Here is a 23,350-nt window from a genome sequence, read left to right as displayed (position 1 = left end):
AAAAAAATCATCAAATAAAGATGAAGAAAAATTTAAAAATGAAAACTATGTTACTCACAAGATGTCTTTGTACAAGGTGACCAATAGTTGGAGCAAGGAAACACTTGAGTTTATCTCTGCCATCGGTAATGATAATATCATACAGAAAATACGCTTCTCTCTTAGGAAGGTCTAACATCGGAGTCAGCGACTTCAGGAATGTAGTGTCCGCTACATAACAATAAATTCCTATAACCTAATAAATATGAAATACAATTTTGAATTAGAGTCATCAACAAAGAACTATATTTTTATGAATAAAAATGAAAGGGAAAAATCACACAATGTAAAAATCACTTCTGCAATCAGAAACTCTTTAAAGGGGAAAAAAATGACGTCAATAATAATTTGCAATCAAGAATGCAAATACATCAAATCAATACAGTTTGTCGATGTTAATAATCTTAACTCCCCATCCGCTCCCGTAAAGTCTGGGATATACCCCAAGGATTGGCCCTCTCCCCATTACTTTTCTTAATTTACATCAATGGCCTACCAGAATCCCTCAACTGCACCACTCAATTATTTGCTGATGACTGTAATTTACCATATCATTCACCATGAATTTGATGAAACCTGGCTTCCATCGCGGACTGGTGTTCTTTATGGCAAATGCCAATCAATATCTCAAAAACGGTTCACATGAAAGTTACCCGTAAATTACCTCCTCTTTAATACTTATACTCCATCAATAATTTAACGTTATCCCAAGTTTTTCAAATCACATACCTCTGTATCATAATCTCACCGGACCTACATTGGAATAAACATGTTTACTACGTTTACCAGAATTTGAATGTGTCGCACCACGAGGGCTAATTAGACCGGGACCTACAATTTATTGCAGATTTTGAACGGCAGGCTTGTTTTTTTATACTCATCGAGAGGTTGGTGCGCTAACCCCTCAATGGGGGACTCCCTGCGGTAGCAATTTTTTGCTGCGATCAAGTCACCGTTTTTTGTTGTACCCGTGTGTCAAGAAAGTTTTCTGGCAAAGACAAACCGGGTATCAAACTCGAGACAACGCTAAACATCCTTTGGTACTTTAGGAGAGTATCTTACTGACCTGGGCAACAGTGCACCATGGTTACCAGAAATGTCTTAATAAATTTTTCTTCCTCTGCCGCAACCTTAATCCTTTCATGACTAAGGGAAACATTTTCCATTTTAAAATTGGTGATTGTCGTATTTAATTATAACCTTATCTGCACTTTTTATACAGAATGTCAAAATAGAACGTATGCTGAACGCAATTACATAAACGGGAACGGTTAGAAAAAAGAATTCAAATCAATAATAATCTAAAATAACAGTTACATACTAATATTTACTCTCAGCAACCTTATGGTCCTGTAAGGGTTAAACGCTCTACTCGGGATATCAGACTACTTTGTTACCAGACTTTTATCTCTCCCATTCTTTCCTACACCGCTGAAATCTGGGACCCCTACACCTCCAGTAATATAGACAAACTCGAACCAATCCAAAATAAATCCACCCGATTTGCTCACGACTGCTGGTCATCTTTCGTTTCCGTGTCCAAATTTAAAAACAAACTTTATCTCCACCCTCTCTCTACTCTTAGTCTCATTTCTCAATTAATATTGTTATATAAAATTTTCCATTGTCAATTCAACATAGATACCTCTGGTATCTTAGCCAAACCATCCTACATCTCCAGACAAGACTCAACCATTCCCTTAAAATAAAACCAATTTTTGCTTCCCCTGACTGCTTTAAATACAGCTTCTTTCCTCATACCATTGGTGAATGGAACCAACTCCCAAGCTCTATTGTCGAATCCCCCACTGTCACTAATTTTTTGTCCAAATATCAAATAATATCTTCGTTATTTTCAATCACATCCTCTTGTATAGGCCCCAGGACCAACAATATTGTATAAATAAATAATCTCTTTTAAACTAATGCATATTCAATTGTATTTTGACATAGATTTCCGAACATGGGTTTGTCTCAAGTATGTCAGATTTAGATGTACAAGAATATCTCTCTTTATCGTTTGAAATAAAGTGAAACCTGTGATGTTGGACACTTCCCTTATCAGATGGTTTTTATGGGTAGGGTGATGCTAAAGAATATAATCAGGATGCTCATAAAGTGTTTCAACAAAAGAGAGGGATGATAGTACTCATCAACGCAAACAACATTTACAATGGAAACTTACAAAGGGCTGCAATATTTACAATCACTGCGAACCATTCAATGAAACATCATCAATATGGGCCTTCGGAGCCGAAGGCCCACTCATGTACCCTTGATGACTGCACGACACGAAGCTTCACGTCTCGCCTGGGCCAGACAACACGACATTGGACTGTTGAGGACTGGAAACACGTTGCCTGGTCTGATGAGTCTCGGTTCCAATTGCTTAGAGCTGATGGACGTGTACGGGTATGGAGACAACGTCATGAATGTCAACAGGGGACTGTTCAAGCTGGTGGAGGCTCTGTGATGATATGGGGCGTGTGCAGTTGGCATGATATGGGACCCCTGATACGTCTAGATACGATTCTGACAGGTACGTAAGCATCCTGTCTGATCACCTGCATCCATTCATGTCCATTGTGCATTCCGACGGACTTGGACAATTTCAGCAGGACAATGCGACACCCCACACGTCCAGAATTGCTACAAAGTGGCTCCAGAAACACTCTTCTGACTTTAGACACTTCCGCTGGCCACCAAACTCCCCAGACATGAACATTATTGAACATATCTGGGATGCCTTGCAACGTGCTGTTCAGAAGAGATCTCCACCCCCTCTTACTCCTACGGATTTATGGACAGCCCTGCAGGATTCATGGTGTCAATTACCTCCAGCACTACTTCAGACATTACTCGAGTCCATGCCACATCATGTTGCGGCACTTCTTAGGGCTCGCGGGGGCCCTACACGATATTAGGCAAGTGAACAAGTTTTTTTGGCTCTTCAGTGTACATGCAACAAATACAAGTTATCATTTCTGTCATATAAGAAAAGTATCAAATTTCCAGAATGTGTAACAAGACACCTGTGGAATGAGTCACCTTGGTCACAAGAATAATTGTTGCAGAGTGCAAAATAAAAATGACACAAAGAGTCTACAAGACTGTTGCACCAGTATTTCACTCGCCGATATAAAATGTACACTAGCACCTCTGGATGCTGCTTTGAACATTTACTTTCTTTCACTGATCTAAATGAAGTTGAGCTACTTATGTCGTTAATTCCATTTTTTCTGCTCTAGAAAGTGAAATATGGCAAGTCAAAAACTAAAAGTCTTTATAAACAAATTACTATCGATTGAATTCATGAGCATAGCATCTTCACCATCATCAATTGGTCACTGTCAGTCGTTGTTCATGGAAGTATCCTCCATCAGCTGTCCTTGTCATCCAGATATTGTTGCTCCTGAACATGGATAGCGCATGATCATCTGAATGAGCACAAAATTATCATATGACGGCTCATAATCTTCATTATCTGGACGTCGCTACCGCACCTGTGGTGCTGCTCTTTTGTTTACTAGCTACTTGATTGAGATTTCACTCGCTGCTACTAAAGTCGCTCTGTGTGATAACGTTGTCAAGTAAACTCTGCGCTCACTCTGATAGTGTGAGAAAAGTTGAAGGGTAGGTTATTTTTCTCGCTACTTGTCGGCATTTTTGTTATCTCTCGGGTGCAATATAGGTGTGCCTACCTTTTTTCCTTCTTGCTTTGGCTCGCAACGAAAGATGACACTATGCAAAAAGGAAAGAAAACGAGTTGCTTGCTCATCTAGTGAGCGATTTTACTAGTCCTGTGTAATTGAAATTGGTTGCGCTAGTTGAAACTGGTTGACTCGCCAGCTACTTTACTTGCTGGTTGCTAGTAAACTTGCTCAATATAATTGAGCTTTTATAAACATCTTTCACAGGGACAAATTACCTGTCACGTGAAAAATTTGAAGGAGCATGTGTTTTTTTAACCACATGCCAAGTGCTGGCATATAAAATACTGATTCAGGAATGTATTATTTTAGGCAGAGAATACATATACGAAGCTGGACGTTTATTTGGTGTATGCCAATGATGTCATGCTTCTTGCTGGATCTCTTAGAGGCCCATGACACAGGCCATTTATCCCATTCACAGCAGATTTGATTAAGTCACATCACTGGTTTACTGTATCTTGAAAATAAGAAAACAAATAATTACTACATCGATATACAACCACTGACAATAAAGTTCGGTGAATAGTCCTGTAACATTAACGTAGATGAAATGTTAACGAAAGTTACCTTACTGTCCTTCGAAATAGTCACCTCCCATTACTATGCATAGCTGAGATCTCCTATACATGTCCTGGAAACTTTGCAAGAAGTCTTCCTTTGAGACGGAGTTCAAAAGCCTCGTGACGTTTCATTGGATGTCAGGAATATCGTCAAATCTCTTTCCTTTCAAAACGAGTTTGAGTCATGGGAATAGGAAGAAGTCTGGAGAATTGAGATCTGGCGAGTATGGTGGATATTCAATTTGCACCACCCTTTTTTTTGCCAGGAACTGTTTGACAACATTGGCTGTGTGAGGGCGAGCATTGTCGTGAACAAGGAACCATGAACCTTGTGTGCGTACTGAGGTCTTACCCTGCGTAGACGTTTCATGAAATGGGTCAAAATTTCAAGGTACCTTACACCATTCATCGTCGTTCCCTCAGGTAGAAATTCCTTGTGGATAATTCTTTGACTATCAAAAAAGGTGATTAGCATCGTTTTGATGCATGATTTTTCTGCTCTGACCTTCTTCCGATGAGGTGATGCAGGAGAACGGCATTCCATGCTTTGCCGTTTCGTTTCAGGGTCGTACCTGAAACACCAGGACTCATCCTCAGTGATCTTTTGTTCGTTCATTTTCCTGTTCTCAGTTAAGAACCAACGCACTAAACAAGCACTTTGTAAAACAAGTCTTTCACGGAACACAAACGACACTCAACTGAACAACGGTGGCGGCAGATGGTACACACCTGCCGCTATGCATGTGCAGCGTTTTGCTTCGCCAGTGTTGCCAGATCAGCCATTCTGACTTCATTCACCGAACTTTATTGTCAGAGGTTGTAGTAATTAGAGCAATGCAATTTTGCTTTTATTTTGTCATGTCTGATGCAGGGCCCTGCTTCACTAACTGATCCACCACCACATCCAGCAAGCGCATCATGACCCTTCACTACAGAATTTAAGTAATTGATGATTCAACTGTCATGAACACTCGTATCGAAGTGACTCTCCGGGTTAACTTAATGCTTAATATCAGCTTTAAATAGAAGTGAAAAACAAAGAAAAATAAATTGGTCATCATCCAAAAAAATTGAGGATGTAAGAGAGAGAAAACTGATGAAAGTAAAATGAGGGGGGGGAATACTATATTTATGAGCAGGATACAAACCATCAACCTTGCTACTGCCAGATCTTTACTCTACCAACTGGGATAACAGCAGATACTAATGGGAGTCCTAATTCATTAATTAAAGAGTAAAAGTGATATACCTTGTGAGTTACAAGTGAAAATGGGAAATCGCAAAAAACTGGTTTTTGCAGCTGATAGCGGCATTCACACTTGCAATCTCTTTACATGCTATTTTTAGCTAGTTTCGGTCCTAGTCAGGTTTTCCTAGGAGTAGAATTTTTGCGCCGTGCTCACGAAAACGCTGATTGATTAATAACTTGAAATTCAGGTTTTTTTGACTAATCAGAGTTTCCATGTTACACAAGCCATAGAAAACCTGCTCATAAGTTTTGGCCCAGAGAGCCAAATGACCTGTATAATTGAGCTAGAGTTTTTCTTAGAGCAATGTGGCTGACACACCAGCAACAGCTCGCTCATATATCTTACGATGTATCCAGGGCCGTCTTAAGAGTATCATGGGCCCCCGGGCCAATTGATTTTTCTGAGGCCCTACCAAACAAATTCTCAAAAATTTCAACCAGATCTCATTTTTGTGAGGCCCCTCTTCGCTTGAGGCCCGCGGGCCGTGCCCGGGTGGGCCCATGCCTTAAGACGGCACTGGATGTATCACTACCCTTTTTAGATTGCGTCATAGTAATTGTTCAAATGAATATTTTATTATGTTTACAGAGTCACAATATATTTATCACCATCGCCCCTCCCCCTCTTTCCATGGCATTTGGGACCCGGATGTGATCCAATGTCACGGAAGGAGGGAAGCTGATAGTGATAAATATATTGACTTTGTGAACATAAAATATTTATTCAAACAATTACTATGACAGACAAAAAATGATAGTGATACATCGTAAGATATAAGAGCGAGCTACTGCTGGTGTGTCAGCCCCATTGCTCCAAAAGAAGAAAGCTAGCTCAATTATATGTCATTTTGCTCTCTGGGCAGAAACCGTTTTAGAGGACTACCAGGTAATTTTCACATTAACTACATAAAAATCATTGCACATTTGACACTTTAAAGCAAAAAAGTGAAGTTTTTTGCACGTACATCGTTTACCACTTTTACCCTTCAACGCTTGAACATCCGCTTGTCACTAAAGCTGGGTTTCCTTAGGAGCAGGTCATCAGTGTCGCGTGCAATGTTAATCACCTAGACTCACCAATAGGAAAAGCAGTATGACTGTTTTCCTACAGAGCGCAACAAGCTTCAGGTCAGTGCTTTACGTCAGCTGTGATTGGCCAACTGCTTCTGCAAGGGTCAAATGCATCCGCACCGCACATTTTGCCATTCTTCACTTCTTTTATTATGCTATTTCTTTTGCTGCCTTTCTGTCTCAAATGTGTAAAAATATGGGGATATGCAAATGAAAGAATAGCTGATGCAGCATGCTAGGAAAACACAAACATAATAAAGTACAGCATAATAAAGTTACACATTTCTGCCAATGCAAAAGGAGCCCATTCGAGTCACACGGTGCGGATAAACCTGCTCCAAGGAAAATTCAACTTAACCGTTGTACACAGAGTAACTGTCCGGCTCCGTATAGATGTCCATAGCGTTATTTTGAGTCACATGCTTGACAGGTCATGAATTAATGGAGATTTGTAGCACTAGCATATAACTAGATTAGTCCAACCCGTCACTGGCAAGAGGTGTGGCAATAAACCCTCTCCCTCCCACATGTTGGCCCATTATCATCAGCGATTGATCTAATTTACGCAACATAAACATACAAAGCTAATATGTACTGGAACAACATTAATACTAACGAAATCCTTTCACTGGTTTAAAACTACTTCGCCAAAACAATTCAAATTATACTAAAAAACTGGGTTTCTTTTTCTTAATGTGTATGTAAACAATTGGTATATAACTATTATTATCAACATAGGATTTTTTTTCTCTCATTTGAACTAATTTGAAACCAACAGTAAATAAATGATAGGGAATTAAAGTTCATCATAGAAATCGGGAAAGACCTGAAACTCTCCAGGTATTTTCGAGCTGTCCGTCAACCATCGGTACTGCCTTAATATACTGCGTAAATTTTTCAAATTGCCGGCCATGACAATCGGCAGTGATGCCAGTTGTGGCGGCAAAAGACCGCAGGTACCTTTGTAACGGCTTGGAAAAGTGAACAGTCATGATGGATGGTTTTTCCAGTGAATACTTTTATAATTTAAACATGATAAGTGGAAATTTAATGAGAAATAAATGCAAAATTTTTAGACGATTGCATAGAGAATGAATTCAAATTTTTGTTTGTGGTCACACATTCGAAATTCACTACGAGAGATCACGGTTGACTTGACTTGACTAGTATTATTCAAGGATTAAACATCACGGTTATGGTTGAAAGTTGGGTGAAAGGAACTATTGATTGCCGTTGGTCTTTCCGCCGTAGAAATTACGGAAAAGCCATTGTTTCCACACAAGTCTAGCGTTTAAAGTTGAAAATTGAGAGTTTTAATTGTGGTGTATGTTGCCCTGAAGTATAAATTTCATATTTTTATGGTAATGTCTCCCTAATCATTAACCAAAGTGTGTAAATATTCCGAATTTTTTATATCTAACTATTTATATGAGTCTATTTACATGTTAAAAATCATTGAATGTTGAAATGCTGTATTCAGCGGTTGAGCGGTGCTCGAGGATAATAAATACATACACGTGCAGGGCCGTAACTTGGCTGTAGCAACCAGCGCACTGCCCCAGGGCCCGGGGCTGAATAATGAGCCCCAAAAATATACACTTGCATGATAATAACCATTTCAAGAGGAGCCCTCAAAGAAAAGAGTTCCCCGAAAAGGCACACTAACGGCCCTGTACACATGTAGCATTGTATCGAATCTATGAACCAAATCACAAATTAAACAAAGTGTAACAGTTCCCTCTAAGGTTCAGAAAGGTCGTATTTACGAAAATATTACGAATACGTTGAAAAGTTCACACCACCATAAAAAATCGCTTCAAGTTTTGTACAGTGAAATCTCGATATAGCAATATTCTGCGAACCAAAAAAAATATTTTTGTGGGGGATTGTTGTTATGCCGAGAAACAGCACTTTACGTTAGATTACGCTCACTTCTGAGCATAAAAATACTATAGAGGGATTTTTCGTTATATTGAATGTGTTGTAGGGAGGTTTCACTGTATAAGCTTTATAAGTGTTCAATATATGCACACCTTTGTTTACTTCAATTCTGAAATTAAGTCCTTGCTGTACTCGTCCTAACATCTCATGGTCAAGGTTGGGGAATGCGTGTGTAATTTTCTTTCGCTTTGCATGGGGGGAAGGGTACAAACACATGATCTTTGATATGACTTGATACAAAATAATAAATATGATAAACATCAAATATTTGAAAATACCTCAAAAATATGATTACCCTTTTTTGGGTGTTAAAGGACCTGGCTTGCCAGTTCGTTTTGCATTATACAGGCATAGTTTTAAATATTTTATAACGTATGAATTGTCTTGTCCATTGGTGCTTGAATTTGGTAAGTCAAGAATTTATTAAATGCTAATTTTAATAAATTTATACTGTACTGTCACCACTTCACAAATAAATAACATTCACAATTACCAAATTCCATAACATTAATCTCTTTCTGCTCCCATCATTTTGTTTCATTTAGTAAATTCCAAGCAAAACTTTGAAGAGGGGGAATATCTGTCCTCCGTCGGGTTCAAACCCGGGAACATGACAGCAACCTTTATGGTGGTAGACAAGTATCTTACCACCATGCCACTCGGGCGTGAGTCAAAATGGCTTTGGCTAGTTAGCTATGCCACCTACTATCAGATTCCATAATTAGAAAGTTGAGGTGATGCTTTATATGGTGGTATGAAACTTTGTTGCATTGGTAATAGTGTTTTAAATATGGTGTTTTTAAACCCCAGAAAGAATTATGTTGCGTCCTTAAAATTTGAATAAGTTACCATGTATATTTGCATAGAGGACAAGGTAGGATTTTAGAGATGAAAATAAGGAAAAGTATATATTGCAAAGACTATACACTAGTGTAAATCTGTATTTACACTGAGTTGTAAAATATGGTGCATATTACGCTGTTTGTCTGCAATCACAGATAGTAGCATACAAGGGCGTTTCTAGTGTTTTGAACTTGTGGGTGCTTGTCTTGGGTTTCATGTCGGAAAGTTTGATTTCTGAATCGATTCTGGGGGTGCTCAGACGCCACTAAAATACACGTATTAAGAACAAGCAACTGCATTTTCTTTTCATCACCATCTTTTGTCTACTTAGACTTTCTCTCTGGAAACTTCAATAAAACACATCTCTTTTCCCCTCTGAAATGTATAAAACTGCGTTTCAAATGCACATAGTTGAATCTGTGTTAAAAAAATTTTCTTCTCCTACAGTAAATTTGTTATATCTGAAACCTGTCAAATTTGTAACAACCATAATTATTTTTTATATGTGCATAGTCAAAGGTACATGTAGGCTGAGAGGTTGTATGTAAGGTAAGTGACCAAAGAAATAGTGTAAATTATTTTCAGCTAATTTTGTTAGAATTAGTCAGCATAGGAAAGAAAAGGATTTTCTTTGCGCTTTGTTAATTGAAGGAAATTTTGTGAGTTTTGTCAGTGATTTGCCTATTAATCAATGCCGTCTTAACGCATGGGCCCACTAGGGCATGGCCCGTACGGCCTCAAGGGAAGAGGGGGCCTCAGAGAAATTAGAACCGGTTGAAATTTTTGAAAATTTTTCGAGTAGGGCCTCAGAAAAATCACTTGTCTCTGGGGCCCATGTTGCTCTTAAGACGGCCCTGCTATTAATATCTTTGAGTTGTGAAGCTGAAGATTATGATTTTGATGTCTTGTTTTTTCCTTAATCGGTGATTAATTACTATAAAATAAGAATTAGTTTGAAAAATCACTTTATATATATATAAGAATTAGCTATATGCAACTCATGGTGTCTAGACTAGCCAATAAAGATTAGAGCAACATTTCAATATGAAAAACTAGAGCAGTGATTCTCAGCCTTTTTTGAGTTGCGGAGCCCGTTTCAGTGTATAATTTTTATTGTGCCCTCTGTAGGCATCTTTTATTTATTTATCAAACTTACTGATTTACTTTATTTTCCTTGATCGATCACAGAGCACCGGTTGAGAAACACTGCACTAGAGACTCAAGGTCAAAAAGCTTTGCACATTTTTTTCATCAAAATATTCAAAAATGATTTTGATTCACCATTTTTTTCACCATACATCCTGTCAATAATTACTTTTTATTGTCCACACATTAACCTCAGAAACTTGTTTATTCTAGGTTCCTTCATATCGCACAAATATGTTACGAGATTTCCCAGTTTTTCGTTTTTTAATGCACAATAACATAGATATTTAGTATGCATATATTTGGGTGTGTGTACATATATATATATATATATATATATATATTTAGTTTCCTTTTTTTTGGTCTTTTATATTATGTTTTGTGTATTCGAATTATTTTTTTCATCACTGTAATTTGGCTGGTGCTTGTTGTGAGAGAATAAATAAATAAATAAAATGTTATGTTCTTTTTTCTGTTTTACCAGATGAATTCACTTTTTCATTTTTCTTTCCAGTCTTAATGACTCCAGCTCTTGATACAGTGCTTAAAATGTTTGCAGAGTAGATAATCCAATGATTTGAAAGAAGAGTAGAAAAAGTAAATCAGCCATATAATATCTGGGATCTTCAGTAGATTTTCATGCAAGCTGTGTTTCAGAAGCTTTAAAAATAACTGTCCATTATGCCGGGAAGCAACGAAGCAACTATGAATGCTACTATGATCAGCAATTCACCTGAGCTGTCAGAGTTCTATAGTAGTGTGAAAACAGAAGCTTTGCATTTGCTAAGTACAAATGCACTTCCACCATATAATCCTGGTACTCAGCCGTCTTTTCTTACCAGTGGTGGCTTAACTGAAATTCACTGTTGTAGCGATTGTGGGGATCTGTTCTTTTGTAAATCGAGTTTGACATTTCATATGCAACGCAGATCTGTTCTGATACGTTTCCATTGCGAATCCTGTAATAAGGTTCAGGTCTTTTTTAATCGTTGCTCTCTGCTTTCTCACATTAGAGGACATGTTGAAAAAAATGAAACGTCCGACATTTCAAAAGCTGTGCTTGCTCCATTGCCTAGAGTTTTGATGGAAGGAATAAAAACTGATGTGATGAAAAACTTGGAAGATGATGAAGATAGTGAACCAAATTGTTTTAAGGATGGTGTCATTGACCCAATGAAAGTTCTAGAGGTCTCTATGACTGAAGATGATGTGGAACTTACAGAGTCTTTCATGAATCCTGAATCGGGAAAGAATGATAACACTGCAATATATAATGTTCACCCAACTAATGAAGAACTGTCTTCCTCACAGGAATCCGACTCAAAATGTGGGGCCAAGTTTCGTTGCAGTGAATGTAGCAAGGAATTTAATAGTGCAGCTGAAAGAAAAGACCATTTCATCAACGGTGATAAGATCCCAGTCATGATCTCTATGTGCACAAAATGTGGTATATTGTGTCCTACTGAATGCAGTTCCAAAGCACATAAGCGTCTGCATCTTCAAGTTAGTCCATATGTATGCCCTGAATGTGGTAATAACCCAGACAGATATTGGGATGCATTTCAGAAACATTTAAAGTACCAATGTCTCCATTATTCCCGATCTGTTGGTTACAAGTGCAACGTGTGCAAAGAATTATGCCACTCTGCCGATTTGCTAAAGAATCACATCGGTGACAGTCATACCGAGGCACTTTACAAATGTCACATTTGTCCCAGAGCTTTTACTGCATTTGCTAATTTCCATTCTCACAGGAAGAAGGTTCACAACAGTGTTACTATTCCTCATAATCAACTTGCAAAATGCAGTATGTGTGATCTAGTTTTTAACAGCAAAAAATCTATAGAGAGCCATTTGAATATTCATATTAAAGAAAATGCTTGTCAGTATTTATTTTCGTGTCCAGAGTGTAACATTGTTCAAGAAAGCAAACGCAGTGTGCAGAAACATTTGTATCACCATCATCCCAAAATCTATGAGCAATATGAAGTTTATATAACTATGGCAGATGAAGCTATGTCTGGCTTTAAAAAGAATGATTCATCTTCATCTTTGAATTGTTCTCGTACAGAATGTCTACTTTGTCATTCATCCTTTCCTGGACGATCTGGTTATGTTTACCACCTTACAAAGTCTCATACGAATCATAAGTATCCATGCGGTGTTTGTCACGATTCTCTCGCAGACAGAATGCATATGATTTCTCATGGCAAAGAACATTTACGAAAGAATGTCTCTCTTTGCCTGTTGTGCCATAACAAGAAAATAAAGCCACCTGAAGTATTGGATGTCCACTTACTGTACCATGTAGAGAGAGTCAGATTTCAAACTTTCTGCCCGATTTGTGACAAGCCCCTTACTAGTTTTCAGGGAGCTCTTCAACATTTAAGATTGGAACACTTGTTGCCAAGACAACCAAAAAGTGATGCTGGAAATCTTGGTAACAAAAAAACAATATTGAATCAAGGTGAGAACTGATAATTTTGGCAAATTCCTAATGTATATCACTGCTTGGCGACTGTTTTTTTAATCTCCTGACCTGTTTTGGCATATTTGCTACAGTTACCCACTGAATAAGAATACCCAATAACATTTGAAAATACATCGTAACCTTTTGAATGGCAGACATATTCTTCCAAAACTCCTAGAAAACAATGTAAACTTGTGGGTGGGTCCACTATGGGGACACCGTGCTGGAAAGGGCTAAGTGAAATTGAAAACTCAATGGCAAAAAGGTAAACTGTGTATTGGGAATGAACCATAATTTTTTTCTATTATGGCTCTCTCTTGGGATCAACTTTTTTGAGTTGATACATTTTTCAGTTTAAGTCCTACAGTGTCCAGCTCCTTAATTGAAGCAACGGCTAAAATTACCAGTCTGTGATATTGGGCTTTGGTTTGAAACAGTGTTAAAAACTCAAAATTCATTATTGGAGAATTTTATTTTCTCTGAGAATTTTTTCTGGAAATATAAATTTTTTAAAATTCTGAGTTGTTTTTCATTAAACGTGAATATATTTCAGTGATTTTAGTGTGCTGATTCCGAATCTGGCATTGGTTTGGTCAGACTGGCTCTAGTTTTTGAGATAAGGTGAAATTAAATTTCAATGGCAATACCATACCAAAATAATTATCAATTATGAAATACTTTTTATCAATTCTGAAATAATTTCTTTCAATAATTACAAAAATTATTTCTTCATTGAGATTTTTTTTTTTTTTCAATCTCTTCTATAAATTCTGTAACATCTTTTCCATTGTTGGCCACTATAAAAAGCTTTGAGAGCCACATGTGGCACACAGTCGATCACAGTGGAAGACTGCCGGTCTAAAGCTTACAAAGAACATGGCATTCATGAGAGAAAAATAAAGTAATGAAAGGACAGTTGAGGTAGATTTAGAAAAATAAAAAAATCAATTATTCCAACCGATAGCAAAATACGCAAATGAAGTTTCAAAACACTCAACAAAAAACTGAAATGAAAAACATGAACTAAAAGATTTAATTTAAAGAACCATAATAAAACATTATCAATAACCCATTCTCAAATTCTCATTAAAAATTAATGTGCCCTTTTAAAAAAAATTGAATTGCCCACCCCATGTCGGGAACCACAGGTTTAAAAAAAAGCATAAAAAATGTCCTCAAAAGTACACAAGAATTTTTTTCAGTATAATAATGGAATTTAAAACTAACTACACCATACAGGGGATTGATTGTGCTCAGATTGGTACACACACACACAATTAAGGTTTTTATAAGAGTTTAAAAAACATGGACTGGTTTAGGATGAAATCAACAGTAAAAAAGAAATTAAAAATTAGAAGTTGCCAGGCGGAACTATAGTTCTCACAGTTAATTATATTTTAATTTTTATAAGTTCATCAGTCAGTAAAGTTTAATTTGAAACTGTTTATAAATAAAAGTAGGCTAGGCCTACACACATCATTTACAATATTAATATTGTGTCAGTTGTTGAAAATTTTTATTTGTTCGAAAATAACTTAATTATTGCTCTTAAAAATTTGTTGTAAAAAAATAAAAATGCTTGGGATTGTAGATTTTTTTCTTGATTATTATTGTCTTTTATTGGAGTCTTTCTTCTTCTTTTTTTTTTTCAGAAAGGAAAACTGAATTTGGAAATGAATCAATCAGCAGAGCTGAAGGATCTCATCCAAACAGCAATCTCACAGTCCCCACTGGTATGAATGCTCCTCTTGTTGAATTAAGAAGAGCTAATATATCATATGACAGCCGTTTGCAAACTGGAGAAAGTTGTTGTGTCAAGTGTCCATATACAAGTAGCAATCGTGAAGAATTTAAGAAACACATTCTGTCTCACAAAGACAACAAAACCTCGTTCCAGTGCCAAGAGTGTGGGCAATGCTTCATCGTGGAACCTCCATTGAAAATGCACTTGAAGCTTGCTCACAAAGTTTTTGATCCAGATGGCTACATCAGTAAAGAAGGTACAAATCATATACCTGAACCCGAGAGCACTGGGCTCCCAGAAGCAAGCACATCCAATGCTCTGGAATGTACAGTGTGCTTCGAAGTGTTTTCCACGGATGCTCAATTGAGAACACATATGCGTAGTCATGGTATGGCATTCATTCAGGCAAAAAAAACAATTTCTTGAAGATATTCAAATTATTGACATGATGCACCCGCATCTGAATGCAGAAAAATTTGCACTCATTCACTTGTATTACATCAAGAGTAACATGCCATTCTTCAATTTGATTTTTTATTCCTTTATACTTTTAGATTGAAAATATTATTTCTTGATTTTAACTAAAAGCGTATTGAATACAGAACCGAACAAATCCCAGGTCGCCATGGTACCTAAAATTTTCTTTGTGTAGTTATTAAATTGAAGGCTGAGGGCAGCACGTTTGGAATTTGTAGCAGCATATCTGTCAACATGGGGGGGGGGGCAGCATGCTCTAAAACAGTCAAGAGAAACATTATTTTGGACCTTTTTCTTTTGGTGAAAGTTTTTTTGGCACCAAAAAAATTGTTCTGGATTAGCCTAGATTTTTTTTAGCGATTTGTCCAGCCTTGATTGAACATGCTGTAACATTTCATCAAGTGATTTTTTTGTGTTTGACATGTTGAGCAGCTCTTCATTCCTGTGAGAAATAATTCTTCATAACTTGAAAATTTTCAATTAAATGATACTTTTTATGCTTGGAATGTTCTATTACTGAATTTGATTAGTATTTTTCATCTTAGTAATATTGATTATTGAATATATATATAATAATATTAAAGAGAGTGTAATAATTGTATTCATTTAGATCTTTTTATTGAAGTCACTAAACTATTGAGGTTTTTCCAAATTTTGCAAGTTTGTTTTTGAAAGAAGTTCAAAATTTGATTGTAGCCTATACGTGGTGAATTTGTTAGCTAACAAGTTATGAAACCTTTTTTTCAGTTTATTCTACAAAAACCTTGACTTCAAATGAAAATTTCACATTTTGAAGTATAGTGACTTTGAAACTGTCACTTAGTATTTCTTGAAATGGTGGCCACCTGTGAAGGTGGCTGCCAAGTAAAGATAGCGTGATTGTGATATAGTAGAAAATATTGTACCATTTCTGATGGGAGCACATACAATTATCTTTCAACTGGAGGGGGGGAGGTCAGAAGCAAAGGGATGCAAGTGACAGAATTTGAAAAATTGAGTTAATTGCTTAGAGGTTCTCTTACCCAACATATGATTACTGGCAGATGAACAGGCCCATTCTATGTACCAGGGCTGCTTTCTAGTGGCTACTAGTTTGACTACTACATAGAACTTCTATGTATAAGAATTAAATTAAGATAATTACATTACACATAAAGATTCATTCTTAATCTTTGAATTTGATTTTCTTGTTACTAGATTTTAATCACTTGAATCAAATCTTACTAGATTTTAATCACTTGAATCAAATCTTGTTACTAGATTTTTGATCCCCCTTTGCTTCTGACCCCCTCAATTATGCGTCAGTGCAAAAGAACAAGAAAAAATGATAAATAAGTGAGAGAGAGATGAAAAAGTGAATCTTTTAACCAGCAGGGAATATCTTAGCCGCTGACTCATCAGGTATAGAACAACTATAACATAACTTGTTTTTTAGTGATCACAAACAGATGAATATACACAGCATTCTCAAGGTGGACTGGCTGCAAGCAAACCAGCAAAGGCACTAATAGGATCTATATTTTTCATTAATATACTTTGACACCATGTTTTTAAAACAAACATACATCATACCATCATCACCTCTAAAGAAAATAAAAACCATGGGATTAATCAAATTACAGGTAAGAAATACAAATACGGTTGCAGTGTGATTATTAGGATTCCATTAAAAATTACTGAATAAAAGATGTAACTACTTTCATATTTCATCTTGAAGTTATTGAATTGCAACATACACTGAAGAGCCAAAAAAACTTGTTCACCTGCCTAATATAGTGTAGGGCCCCCGTAAGCCCTAAGAAGTGCTGCAACACGACGTGGCATGGACTCAACTAATGTCTGAAGTAGTGCTGGAGGTAATTGACACCATGAATCCTGCAGGGCTGTCCATAAAACCGTAGGAGCAAGAGGAGGTAGAGATCTCTTCTGAACAGCACGTTGCAAGGTATCCCAGATATGTTCAATAATGTTCATGTCTGGGGATTTTGGTGGCCAGCGGAGGTGTCTAAAGTCAGAAGAGTGTTCCTGGAGCCACTTTGTAGCAATTCTGGATGAGTGGGGTGTCGCATTGTCCTGCTCAAATCGTCCAAGTCCGTCGGAATGCACAATGGACATGAATGGGTGCAGGTGATCAGACAGGATGCTTACGTACCTGTCAGTCGTATCAGGGGTCCTATATCACGCCAACAGCACACGTCCAAACCATCAGAGCCTCCACCAGCTTTAACAGTCCCCTGTTGACATGTAGGGTCCATGGATTTATGAGGTTGTCTATACACGTCCATCAGCTCGAAGCAATTGGAACCAAGACTCGTCAGACCAGGCAATGTGTTTCCAGTCCTCAACAGTCCAATGTCGGTGTTGTCGGACCCAGGCGAGGCGTAAAGCTTTGTGTCGTGCAGTCATCAAGGGTACACAAGTGGGCCTTCGGCTCCGAAAGCCCATATTGATGATGTTTCGTTGAATGGTTCGCACGCTGACACTGGTTGATGGCCCAGCGTTGAAATCTGCAGCAATTTGCGGAAGGGTTGCACGTCTGTCACGTTTAATGATTCTCGTCAGTCGTCATTGGTCCCGTTCTTGCATGATCTTTTTCTGGCCGCAGCGATGTCGTAGATTTAATTTTTTACCGGATTCCCGATATTCACGGTACACTCGTGAAATGGTCGTACGTGAAAATCCAAATTTCATCGCTACCTCGGAGATGCTATGTCCCATCTCTCGTGCGCCGACTATAAAATCACGTTCAAACTCACTTAAATCTCGATAACCTGCCATTGTAGCAGCAGTAACCAATCTAACAACTGTGCCAGACACTTGTTGTGCCAACCGCAGCGCCGTACTCTGATTGGTTCCATATCTCTTTATTTGCATACGCATGCCTGTACCAGTTTTTTTGGCTCTTCAGTTTATATTTGAGAAAGATTATGAAAAACTTTACAAGTATGTCAGAAATATATGTCTGTTCAATATAGCCCCATTCACATGGGAAATAGAAAATGCAGATTTAAAACCAGCTTCAAGAATTTTCACCAATGACTGTTTCGATCATTTTTATCGCACCACAACCATTTTCTGCACACAAGGGCCAATTAGACTGGGGTCTACAATTTATTGCCGATTCCGAACGGCAGGTTTGTTTTTTATACTTATCAAGAGGTTGGTGCGCTAGCCCCTCGATGGGGGACTCCCTGTGGTAGTAATTTTTTCTGCTGTCATGTCGCCGTTTCTGTTGTACCCCTGTGTCAGAAAAGTTTCTGACAAGGACGAACCAGGTATCGAACTCGCGACACCTCTAAACATCCTTTGGTACTTTAGGCGAGTTTCTTATTGACCTGGGTTACCATGCTTATAGTGTTTGATTACTAGAGCCTGGAAGTTAAGTCAAAATGTCATAAATGCCTTGTTATTTTGCCTATTTTCAAGCTTTTCTGTAAAAATGACTTTTTTTGAATTTTTCTTCTGTGAATGTCTATTTTAACATAGTTTTAGGTTTATTGGTGCATTTCAGAGGCCATACAAAACTTGATATTTTGAGTATTGTTAACAAAAGAAATGCTTTTTAAAAAAAAATTCCACCTCTCGGTATTAATTTTCATCAGGAAGTCTCCCCCCCCCCCCTCTTCCAGCTTCATTTAAACGTGAATAAGTGATCTGAGAGATAAGGGAACTTAGTGTTGCTATGAGTTGACTTTGCTTTGACAAGATGGTGTTAGACGTGAATGATTTTGTTTCAGATAAATGCAGCCCATGTTAGAAAAGCAGAGAAAAATTAGAAATTTTTGCTTCTCCACATGCTTCACATTATATGTTGTGTTCAGGCATTGGACTGCATTGTATATGTATAGCTGACTGATGTCAACTGCTGACCTCTTGACACAGTCATGACACATAAGGTGAGGTAGGAAAAGGCAGGGCTCTGGGGTCTATGTTACTTTTATCTTGTTTTTTACACCATAAATTCACTTCAAACAACCATGGCTATTTATTATACATATATATATATATTGGTATTCAATTAAATTGACCAGAGTTGCCCTCAGGGGATGTGCGACAGATGCAGCCATACAAGGCCCAGTACTTGGAGGAGTCCCGCGTATTGGGGGAATATAAAAAAGTAAATTTTTTTTTACAACATATAGAACAAGGTAGCTATGTTTCAACTGTAGAAATGATAGTGATTATTCCAAATAATATCCCAAGTAGCACAAAGATATAGATCTATAAATCGTAAAATTTCAATTTCCAATATAGATCTATATCGGGCCACAATATCGTTCTGGCTAAAAAAAGGCATAGTCAGAGATAAATAGATCTATATCGTGAATGTGATATAATCAAATACTTCAAATTTTGGACGATAGATGGCGCCCTTTCAGAAGAAATCTAACTCCGTATCTTACCAACCCACCACTACAGCACCGGTTACTGGTTGTTATTATAACATTAATTTACAAGTAATGTTTTTTTTACTTGTATTTTCAATCAAATTTATTCATTTTCATGTAAGCACAAAAATTACAAAATAGAAATTGTGAGATATATTTATCATTTTAAGGCAGATAATTGAAAAATTATATTATAATTAAGGAAATTATATATAATACAAAAAACACAAGAAACAAATTAATGTATTGTGTAGTATATTAATTATTTAAAATTATTAATTTATACTAATAAAACAAAAAATACAGAATTAAAAATATGCAACACAAAAAAGTTAAAATTCTCAAAGTATGGTATCTGATGAAATGATTTTGATATATCAATATAATTAATCCTATTAAAATCAAAATTTCATATGAAAAATTATTCATTCAAACGTTTTTAATTTCCATTCAAATAAAAAATTGTACGCTCGACTTTAAATTTTTATTTGAAGGCAATATTTTTACTTAAAGGCACACGATATGTTGATATATCAGTATATTGTGTGTCTGATATATATCTTTGTCAGGTTCACGATATAGATGTATGTCATGTTCAGGATATAGAGCTATGTCTTCTTTGATAGATCTATATAGGTCTATATCGAGAATCTGATATAGATCTTTGTCAGGTTCATGATATAGATCTGTTTTTCAAACTATATTAAAATAATTTATGGTCCCAAAGTTGTTGTCCTTCAAAGTAGAGATTATTCACATGGAATCAAATACATATTCGACTGAAAAATTAAAGACTTGATCAATTAATATCATAAATAATTTGCACCATATAGGACGAGATCGTTCTATATCATAGTTATGACATCTAATATTCCTCTGACATTTCGATATATAACGATATGGTCCAGATATTGTACTATATCGTTGTGCTACTGGGGATGTCAAATAAACGAGAATTATTCGCAACTCGAAGGAGCCCTTGGATCATTTTATCTTCAGGCTCTGTGTGTGGTAATGGTGGCACTGGAATTGAACTGAAGGGCCTCAAATACTTTATTTTGGTCTTAAAATCAATTTAACTTTATAATAATGCAGTTATTATAAACTCTAATTGAAACAGTAGATAGATAGAACCGCTCACAACCCTGGACTGATGCAAAGCACCTAACTTCCGTTACCTCAAAAGAGGCAAATTGAAACAGTAGATGGATTAAGTGCAACCAATTATTCAGCTAGTTTTTTTGGACCTCTTTATACCTTAGTGTTTAGTTAGGGGCTGTTCAAGTGTTATTTATGTCAGCAAATTTTTAGCCATTTTTGACACCCCTCCCCTTGTCAGCAAAATTTCATCAGCACTGCCCCCACCTCCTAACGCATATTGGTGGGATCCAAATCGTACATGGGAGAGTGGGGTGGCATAGGGGGCTCATGCACCTCCCCCATAAGAAAAAAAAATTTTAATGCGAAAAATTAAAAAAAAAAAAATTCGAAAGAAAATACAAACAATTCAATAGAAATTGATTATAATAACAATTTCCATGCTATTTGAAGGGTAAGAACTCAAAATTTCTCTTTAGGAATAAATTTATTGCGACATATGGTAGACCCACGGACCAAATGTGGCCCTAAAAGTTATCTGATGTGGCTTGCCCCTTAAACCCAATTTTGTAAAAATGAACTAAGCGGCACATTTACAAATCGTTTAAATGACCCATGGCACAATTCCAGAGCATTTAAGTGGCCCATGGCACATTTTCAGATCACTGAAGTAGGCCTCAAAGATCATGTACGTAACCTGGATACAGTTCCAGAACACTTAAACGATCTGGGGCACATTTAGAGATCCCTTGAGGGACATGTGACACAGTTTTAGAGCACTTAAGCGGCCCCTAGTGAGGTTCTACATCACTCAAGTTACCCGTGAAACATTCCCAGATTACTTAAGTGATCCATGGCATAGTTACGAATCACTTGAGTGATACGTGGCACAGTTCCAGATTTTATCCCAATTACCAACGCATTCATGAAATAATGGAAAAAGTGTGTAATAAAATGAGTTCTTTTTGAATGATTTTTTCCCCTTCAAGATTTATGTTTGTAATTTGGGAACTTTATTATTTAGAGAACAACTGCATAAAAAATTTTTGAGGGGGGGGGGGGCCCGCAAAAACTTTTTTCACTGGGCTGCGAAATTCCTAAGCCCTGCTGTCCTCTCCTGTGCTAGTAAGTTTCCTTCTCCTATTTCTTATGGTGAACAGGACGAATGGTGTGAAAGTTGCTTGTGAAATCTTTATAAAAATGGTATCTGCATGTTTGTTTTGCCTACGGCGGTTCTAAAACACATCAAAGGAGGACTCTTAACATTTGTCTGTTATATTTATTCAAAAACATGAAAAAATATAAAGTATTAAAGCTTGCGTTGTGATGAAAGATCATCAAAGCAAGTGTTTTCTAGCGCAATACTTAAGATTTTATTTATTTTCAATAACATTTGTCTTGACTTATGAGGCAATCAATAATTAATCGAATAACTACACATTTTTGAAGTTATATCTGAAATTAGTTGCAATTTGATCCTTTTGTTTAAATGCTGCCCGAGTATGTTTACATGTTCCTCTTGACTGTATTTTTTGCCAAATGAGATTTGTGTTTTGATAAATGAAAGTCAAATTTTTGTATGAAATTAACATTTTTGGAAATTAAAAGGTCTAATGAGTGCCACAGTATTTAAAAAAATTGGTTTACAAAGAAATCAGATTTTTTATGGCTTTTCAGAAATCAAATTTTTACAAATTTATGCTGATTTTGGATCTGGAATTTTATTTCTCCTAATCACGAACAGAAATATTTAAAAATGGAAAAAAGGTTTCGTCAAAATCTCTGCTTATAAATACGAGTAAATAACTGCTGTGTGTAATAAGTCTGTGTTTTCCTTCAAATTGCTTTGTTATCTCAAGCATTTGTGAGAAACGTTTAGAACAAAATAAATTGAGTCGCCCAGTTACAAAATTTGTTAAGCACAAACCAGATTTTTTTTCACGAAGTGAAAAAGAAACTTTTGTAGAGTGTATTTATTTAAAATTTTAACATAACTAATATTTTATCAAGCGTCAGCTCAAAATGTTTTTTTTAAATTTCTCTGAAAAAATCTGGTTGGTGCTTAACAAGTTTTGTAACTGGTCTACTCAATTCATAATCTTGCGAATTTTCTTAGTACACAATATTTGCGTTTTATGAACCATATGGACTTCAAAAATTAGTTCGTAAAATTGGAAATGATAAAAATTTTCAACTCAATGACAGGTCTGTTTTTGTGAAAATGCTCATTAATTTTGTTAAAATAATCCAGTTGATTTTGTTTGAAACAAATGCCAAATTTATGGTTTCATTAATTTGCATTTTGTGAAAGTCCATTTATCACATCTGGAGTTTTGTGGGAAGAGAGTTAATTTCTCATATCCACACAGAATTTCGTAAAGGGTTTGGAAAGCTGATCCGATTTTTAAATGGACCCTGAATACCATATTGTTTGAAACCAAATTAGTTTGTGAAAATGTGCGATTTATAAATTGGAGGTTTGTAAAATTGTGTATTGACGTATGTTCTATAATTGGCTTTAGAAAAAATAAACACTCTTTATCAAGGTGAGTATAAATTTAACAAACTTTCTTGGGTATGAATCTGTGCAACAAAGTATCCATTTGTTTTT

General features: G+C 36.5%; 2 protein-coding genes across 4 annotated transcripts in view; one reads left to right on the top strand and one right to left on the bottom strand.

The window, feature by feature from the left end:
- LOC149079058 (RPA-related protein RADX-like) overlaps positions 1-7,598 on the bottom strand; it is a 37,224-nt gene extending 29,626 nt beyond the window's left edge. The window contains exons 1-2 of one of the 2 annotated variants that reach the window (XM_089241336.1): positions 7,459-7,598; positions 59-235 (exon numbers count right to left, since the gene is read on the bottom strand). In XM_089241336.1, coding sequence (XP_089097462.1) covers positions 59-235; positions 7,459-7,545 — 264 coding nt within the window. In that variant the 5' untranslated portion in view covers positions 7,546-7,598. Of the gene's footprint in view, positions 1-58; positions 236-6,526; positions 6,649-7,458 lie in introns of those variants that run through there. The other variant, XM_089241337.1, reaches the window with a different exon arrangement.
- A 229-nt stretch (positions 7,599-7,827) lies between these two features.
- Positions 7,828-15,853, top strand: LOC149079057 (zinc finger protein 532-like). Of its 2 annotated transcripts, none has more exons than XM_089241334.1 (3): positions 7,828-7,993; positions 11,077-13,029; positions 14,685-15,853. In XM_089241334.1, exons 2-3 carry the CDS (start codon positions 11,244-11,246, stop codon positions 15,200-15,202), a joined length of 2,304 nt encoding a protein of 767 aa, XP_089097460.1. In that variant the 5' UTR covers positions 7,828-7,993; positions 11,077-11,243; the 3' UTR covers positions 15,203-15,853. The 2 variants fall into 2 exon arrangements, with proteins under 2 accessions (XP_089097460.1, XP_089097461.1); XM_089241335.1 differs by having other exon boundaries at positions 7,855-8,020; positions 14,685-15,757.
- The last annotated feature ends 7,497 nt before the right edge of the window (positions 15,854-23,350 follow it).

Source organism: Pholcus phalangioides, unplaced genomic scaffold (assembly GCF_987345545.1).
Source record: "Pholcus phalangioides strain wild (caught in Gottingen) unplaced genomic scaffold, Ppha-v1.0 ptg000013l_1, whole genome shotgun sequence".
Classification (NCBI taxonomy): domain Eukaryota; kingdom Metazoa; phylum Arthropoda; class Arachnida; order Araneae; family Pholcidae; genus Pholcus; species Pholcus phalangioides.
The sequence above is the reverse complement of the archived record's forward strand: the minus strand, read 5'-3'. Positions and strand labels throughout refer to the sequence as shown.